Below are 8,095 nucleotides of genomic sequence, written 5' to 3' on the forward strand. Positions count from 1 at the left end.
GGTCATTCAGTGGAAGATACTAAATCTGGAGCTCCTTCGGTTGAAAATATTGCAGTGTTTACTTGGTGGAAGATATTGTAGATGGTCGTTCAGTGGAAGATACTAAATCTGGTGCTCCCTCGGTTGAAAATATTGCAGTGTTTACTCTGTGGAAGATATTGTAGATGGTCATTCAGTCGAAGATACTAAATCTGGTGCTCCTTCGGTTGAAAATATTGCAGTGTTTACTCTGTGGAAGATATTGTAGATGGTCATTCAGTGGAAGATACTAAATCTTGTGCTCCCTCGGTTGAAAATATTGCAGTGTTTACTCTCTGGAAGATATTGAGTCCACTGTTCATTCTGTGGAATATAATGTAGTGTTCACACGATGAAAAATAATATTAAGATAAGATACTAAATCCGGTGCTCATTCGTTTGGAAATATTCACTTGGTGTAAGATCATGAATGCGGTGATCACTCCGTGGAAGATATTAAATCTAATGTTTACTTGCTGGAAGATATAGAATACGTTGTCAGCTCGGTGAAAGATGTTGAATTCAGTGTTAACTCTGTGGAAGACAATGATCGACCCTACACTGAAACAAACCAATAGCCTGTTTATATTTTTATACATTTTATTCAGCTACAGATCTGATATTTAACTTTAGGCTGCTGTGTTAGTATAAAAGAGATGCATTAAATTACTGTCATTTATGATTTACATATCAACATATAAATTGGTTAGAATGTATTAAACATCGATACATCTTCATACCTGGATGAAAGCAGTTATGTTATTATTCAGCTTTAATACTAATTCGTGATTATTGCAGTTGCTAGAGATCGATACAACTTCGCTTTTTAATCAAATCTACAAGACTGTCTTCTTTAAATATAGAGCCTTAGTAGCTAATATTCGCGAACTCGATTTTATTTATACATATGAAATATATTACAAATCAACCGTTTGTATATCTTAAAATGATTGTAAATAAAACTACCCAAGAGGAATGCGTACTTGTGTATTAAAGATTCTATATTTTTATTTGAAAAATTCCTTTTAAAAGGTATTAAAAACTCAGATTTAAAACGAACTTAAAGAATTTCAATACAGTTACACTAGGTATATGTAGCATAACATACATTGAAAAAAAAACCTTTTCTGCTTCAAGATTATAACTATGGACTACAGCTCAGCTTGTTTTAATTCACAGTGAAAACCCTCAAAATTTAAACAAGAAACACCATAATGGTAGTGTCTTTAACTTGGACATAACATGTCATAATAGAATCTATAAGAGTCACAATGTAACAAAATTAGATCGTGCTAATTGATTTGACATTTTGTTCTTTCAGAAATGTAAAGAACTTAATTGCATATACATATACATTTTACACAGACTTCAGGCTTTGTATTGAAATCTCACGTACGTCTGGTATCTTTAAAACTGACACGCGGTCAATTTTTCGCAAGTAAAATGGTTTTCTTTCATTTTTACTGCAGTGATATACAAATGATGCTGAAGTGATAATTAATAAGTCACTTTTCTATTCGATGACGTGAGTCTGTAGGAAAAAAAAACGTTCTGGTGGTTAAACAGCTGACGCAGTTGTCCAGGGGTAACTCTGTCTGACTATAAACCCAGGGTTTGTGAGTTGAGACCCGCTCCTCCAACTAAAATATCTACATATATTGGGATAAGAGTCCCGTGTACGGGTATTTTACACCTGACATGTTGAAGAATCAGGGAAGCTTCTGAAATTTCAGCGGTTTCTGTATCTTGTACTATACACAGGAGCTAGAGGAAGGGAACGCAGATTTTTCGCAAAGTTTCCATAATCTCAACTTTTAAACGATACTCACAAGCTCGGGTATACTTTGGATCATATTCGTAAAGGCCGTATAAGCTTCGTCAATACAGAAAGGCCGGATAAGGCCGAAAAATATGCGTTCCCGACCTCGAGCTCCTATGGTACTTCCTATGTCCTATGGTATTATCCTCGCACTAACATAACTAACAGTCTAGTGAAATCAGTCGCCCTTATTTGGTGATCAATGGCGTTTATAAATAATATAACTAGAGAGCTATGAGCATCACAAACAAAAAATCCACTATTTTGGCTATTTCAAGGGCTGTAACTCTGTAATAAGCTCTAAGATTCTCAAGAAGAATGCCAAGTGTGCAAGGTCACATCATGATAAAGATTCAAGCAAGGTTTCATGAATTTACATTAAATACTTTTTTAGCTAGGCACATAATTAGGTGAAAATGTGCATTGTTTACTATTTCAGGGGTCATAACTTTAAAAACAGGGGGTGGAGCCAGCCAAAATATAAGAGATGTGCAAGTTTATATCATGATGAAGACTTATGCAAGTTTTCAACTATTTATATTAAATGCTTTTTGAGCCAGGTGCGTTACAAGGTGAAAATGTGCATTTTTTTACTATTTCAGGGGCCATAACTTTGAAAATAGGGGGCGGACCCAATAAAAAAATAGGAGGTGTGCAACTTCATATCATGATTAAGACTCATGCAAGTTTCATGAATTTGTATCAAATACTTTTTGAGCTATGCGTGTCACAAGGTGAAAATGTGCATTTTTTACTATTTCAGGGGCCATAACTCTGGAAATAGGGGCGGAGCCAGACGAAAAATAGGAGGTGTGCAAGTTCATATCATGGTAAAGACTCTTGCAACGTTTTATCAATTTATATCAAATACTTTTTGAGCTAAGCGCGTCACGAACTTCGGACGGACGGACGCACGCACGGACAAGAACAAATCTATATGCCCCCACCACTCATGGCAAAAATGCTATCACCTGACGTTTTTTTTTTTTTTTTTTTTTGTTGTTTTTTGGGTTTTTTTGGGGTTTTTTTTCACCTTTCATCTCTGTCAAGGTATAACCTTAATAAAAAAAATGAACAAGAAAAAAGCCCTGAATAAGTCACTCTTTATCAAAAAAAAAAGAAAAAAAAAAGAAATAGTTTTAGTATAACTGCCCTAAATTCTTTACCAAGAAAATCTGAACGCTATAAAATTCTGAATATAATTTCTGAACTGCCTGAACTGAACTCTTTTCTGTGCTAAAGGACATGGTTGAAAAATCCAAACGAATTTTCCTCTATTTCGAACATATTCGATAGCAGCAGCTATTTTTCTAGTTCTCACTAAAAGAGGCATTTCTAAAAATAACTTATACTGGTAAGATATGCTCCGCATAAAAAAAAACATTCAGCATCGAAATGATATGTAAGAACGGTTTTACACCTAATTTACATATTTTAAATCGATTATTAATTAGAAATTCAGAATAATTTACTTGGCGTCTACGCGCTCGGGATGTGTAACTTTAGATAATACTGCTGACGTCAGGTCGACCTACTATTCGGCAAAAATAGTTCTTCCGTATTTCGTCCAGATCTTTATATAAAGGACATATTAGAAATAAAATAATATATAGCCGAATCATGTTTAGATACAATTACCATCCAAAATGGCTATACGCAGTGAAGAATGATTAACTCGAATTACATAATTGTGAAATTATTCCGCTTTTAAACATATATATCTAAAGAAAAGAATGAGGTAAAGCCTTGATACAAAAAAGTGAACCTTTACAAGACATTTATAGTCTTTTTTTGTAAACAATTTTACATCATTTTGAATAGAAAAAATCCAGATTCATAAAATCAAAATATTAAAACAAATTTTGATAGACAAAATAACTGACTAGACTTCATTTCATTCCAGTTTAAATCATTAAACCCTGAAACATTATACCGGTATAAACATAATATGTCTATTGAATATTAATTATTTAACCTAAACCTCCTAATTGCATGACTCATAGATTTTACACATATGCAAGTTTTAATTTTAACTGACAAAAAGTAGCTATTCTTGTCCCAGCATATTTTGAGATATCGAGGAGACCGAGTCGGCACACCACACATACATACCCTGGCCTATCGACGAATCCATACAATTTCTAATCTAAATTATTACAAATTTTCCTTTTTTTTCCAAGTAGTCTGGCCTTATAGAACAACGTCCCATCTGGAATTGTGTTCTGCCTAAGCTTGAATCTTGAAGCAGGCGGTATGCCTACATAACATAATTAGTTGTAACAAAGTGCGTTTTAACTGTCCCGCATAGTACAGAAAGTTCGATATGTCGTACCTTATGTTGGATCAGAATGATATTGGATTCATAAATGGATCATTATCTCATATACATAATTTAAAGGTTCTGAATATTTCTGCAAATAAACTTCAATCTCTATCAGGATTGTTTCAGAATATGACTAAATTAACAGTTCTAAACATCAGTGACAATTATGTCCAAAATGTCAAAGGAGACGAGTTCTACCATACAAATGGAATTGAGAAATTGGATTTATCTAGAAATTTACTGCTTAATATACCAGCGAAGCTGTTTGTAAATCTTGAGATACTAACTGAACTGAGGCTGGACTCAAATAATATTACTGTTATTAGTAACAAAGCGTTTTCAAAATGTACTAAACTTTCACATTTGTATTTAAGCAAAAACAGTTTAGAAAATATAAGTCTCTTAGAGCTGCATTCAAACAAGTTAATATACCTTGACATAACTAATAACAAACTCACAGAACTACCGACAGGGTATAACGAGTCCACTGGAACGTGTTACAGTTATTTTAACTTGCAAACATTGAATGCGAGTAGAAACAAAATTGAGTCGTTTCAAGCGAGGTGTTTTCATTCACTCAGGAACTTATCATTGAGTTTCAACAACATAGAACACGTCCCAGTTTTAAGTCATCTGCCAAAGCTAAACCAAATCGATTTGAGGGGTAACAGAATTGTTGACCTTGAACCTCAAAATGTGCTTTGTTCAGAAGAAAGCTCCTTGCGAAAACTTGATATTGGTGACAATAAGATTGAAACCATAGCCACTGGAGTTTTTGAAAAGTGTACAAATCTTGAAATCTTACTTCTGAACAATAATTACTTAAGAACAATGGATGCACAGTTTCCAGTATCACTAAAGGTACTACACCTTTCTCGCAACAAATTTAGTTGTGAATGTGCTTTGGCATCTTTTGTAGACTATGTCAAGTTACTAAAAACAGATAACATTACATGTTCTGTAAATGGAAATGACGTTGACATTAAATCAGCTGGTATTAAACCCTGTGTAAGCAATACACTTTTGCATGTTCTTATTGAAAGTCTGCTTCCTTTTGCAAGTTGTTTACTGCTAGCTGGAATAATATCTGTGTTGATATTTCGGTATCGATATGAAATTGAAGTAATAGTTTTCTATAAATGGAACATACGTTTTCGTTGTTGCTGCAGAAAACGAAAGTCTGAACCTGTGAATCATAAGTATGACGCCTTCGTTTGTTTTGCGGAAGAGGATGTTAACTATGTAAGAAGCACACTTGTCCCACTTCTTGAGCCTAAGTTTAAGTTGTGTATTTACTACCGGGATTGTCCAGTAGGTGAAGACATTGCAGAAGCCATTTTGGATGTAATAGAATCTCGTAGTTCTGTCTCAATCTTTTATGCAGAGTCGATGGGGGACATTTGAATTCAGAAATGCACATCCACATAGTATGCGGAGACACGATAAAAAGCTCTTAATCATTGTCCTTGAAAATTCAGTTTTGGAGATGAAATTAGACCTTACACTACGAAGTATCTTGTATTCTAAGGCCTATCTCACGAAAGATGACAAACTATTTGAACAGAAACTTTTGCATGCCATGCCAGACCAGGCGTTTGAAGACCAATCCCGTATAAATTTCGAGGACGAACTATTGATAAATTGACGAAAAGCACCACTGCGGAGTTTAAAACGGTTAATGTTAGTAATCAGTATTAATTACCTCATGCTTAACCACCACAGTGTCCGAAAGATACAAAGCAGTATTAGTCACGGGCGGGAAATTAACGTCCGTAAACAGAAGTTACGTCATGATGTTTTAGTGACGCACAATAACAAAGTTCCACTTTAGTTTTATCGCTTGTAGCGTAACGTTAGGTTCTTGTCGTAAAATAACGTAATTTGAATTGAGAAACATACTATAAGGAACGGAGAGAAACTATTAAGGAACCTGCTTTTTTCGTGTTTTACATAAACGATATATATTCAGTGCTTGAATTGCTAGTTGTCATTAACAGCCTGATGGATTTTGCAGGCATAGGTATAATCACTGGAAACGCCAGTCCGGTGTGCAAGAATTCCCCGTCTGGTATGCAAGAAAAGTTTCCGGATTTTCTGTTGGCAAGTGCAAGCGCCAAAGCTGGAGTGTGACGTTATATGTTTTAGGGAAACCACGAACTTACACTATCCACGAGCTTATGCTAGACATCTATATCTTTACTGAAGTATATATTTTGCAAGGAATTTACGATCATGCATTCATATTCGTTCACATTCAAGTGTACATCTAGTTCAGTACCAGTGAAAAATAAAAATGATATTTTCACTGTTTAAAGCAGTGAAAATATAAATTTTATTTCACTGATGAATTTCAGTATTTCACTAAAAGTATAAAATAAAGTTGTATACATGTTATTCAGCTACAAATCGATTATTTAATTTTAAGTTGTAGTGCCAGATTGGCGATACATTAATTTCTACTGTCATTTATGATTTATCTACAAATAAATTTGTTAGAAATTATTAAACATAAATACATCTTTATAGATCTCCATCTTTCTGGATGAAAACAGATATGTTATTATCCAGCTTTTATACTAATTCGTGATTATTGCAGTTGCTAGCTCTAGATCGATATAACGTCGCAGGTTTAGTTCTCATACATTGCCCAACATTTTAAGATTAGTTTCTTTTACTTTGTTGCTTTAAAATATCAACATTGGTCGTGTTAAATTCATCTCTCCAAAATAATGTAAATTTTTCAATTTGAACTATCACTTTTAACTCAGATCTATAAGACTGCTCTGTTGAAATATAGAGCCTTATGTTATTGTGGCTGATTTCTGCCATTTCGCGTTTTCGCCCCGCGACCCCGCCGAGCGAAAACACTAGAATTAACAAGTTAAAATTGCGGAGGCGCGGGGCGAAAACTCGCTATTTATCGGGAGAGCGGAGCAAAAACACGATAATTAGCGGGGTCGCGGGCGAAAAGTCGACATTTAGTAACTCTTATGGCGGGGCCGCGGTGCGAAAACTCGACGTTTGAAGGACGCTAATTATCGTGTTTTCGCCCCGCGCCTTCGTCATTTTAGTTACTAAATCTCGACTTTTAGCCCTGCAACCACGACAATTAAGCGAGTTTACATCCCGCGCCCCCGCCATTGTAATGCTTGAATTTCGCCTTTTCACCCCTCAACCTCGCTAATTAGCGGGTTGTCGCCCCGCGACCCCGCCGTCTTATTTACCTAATTTCGACTTTTTGCAGCGCGACTTTTTGCATTTTCGTTTTGTAAGTGTTACGTGTTGCAATTGTCTATGAGGCTGATTTTTGCCATTTCGACTTCTGCCCCGCGACCTCGCCAAGCGAAAACACGGAGATTAAAATTGTTAAAATGGCGGGGGCGCGAGGCGAAAACTCGCTATTTGGCGGGGACGCGGAGCGGAAACAAGATAATTAGCGCTGCTTAAACTTCGAGTTTTCGCACCACACTCCCGAGGCATTTTAAGAATAAGACTATACTTGTAAGATATGCTCCGGATAAAAAACTAAAGACATTTAAGAATCGAAAGGATCGAATAACACTTAATTTACGTACTTAAAATCGATTATTAGGCGTGCAGAATAATTCACTTGGCGTCTACGCGCTCTTCAATTATTCCGCGGGAGGTGTAACCTCTTCGCTGTTTTAATACTATTATGAAACCCCGGTCACGTTGACGTCACGTCTTTCTACTATCTGGCGCCACGCATGTGCCAAGAAATAGTTGTCATCGGGAAATTATTCTGCAGTTTTAAACATGTATATTTGTATCTATAGAAAATTGGGAAAAGTCTTATTACGTATGTAAAAGGCTGATTAAACAGTTAGGATAAAATCAATACTTACAGGATATGACACGAATGTACTGCTTACTTGACAAGACCATAAATATCTTGATTCTGTTTACACGGATCG

General features: G+C 35.5%; 1 protein-coding gene across 1 annotated transcript; it reads left to right on the forward strand.

The window, feature by feature from the left end:
• The first annotated feature begins 4,160 nt into the window (after nucleotides 1–4,160).
• Nucleotides 4,161–5,564, forward strand: LOC128556648 (toll-like receptor 5). Its single transcript, XM_053542231.1, has one exon. The coding sequence runs from the start codon at nucleotides 4,161–4,163 to the stop codon at nucleotides 5,562–5,564; it is 1,404 nt and encodes a 467-aa protein (XP_053398206.1).
• The last annotated feature ends 2,531 nt before the right edge of the window (nucleotides 5,565–8,095 follow it).

The sequence above is a fragment of the Mercenaria mercenaria genome, chromosome 4 (assembly GCF_021730395.1).
Source record: "Mercenaria mercenaria strain notata chromosome 4, MADL_Memer_1, whole genome shotgun sequence".
In the NCBI taxonomy this organism is placed as follows: domain Eukaryota; kingdom Metazoa; phylum Mollusca; class Bivalvia; order Venerida; family Veneridae; genus Mercenaria; species Mercenaria mercenaria.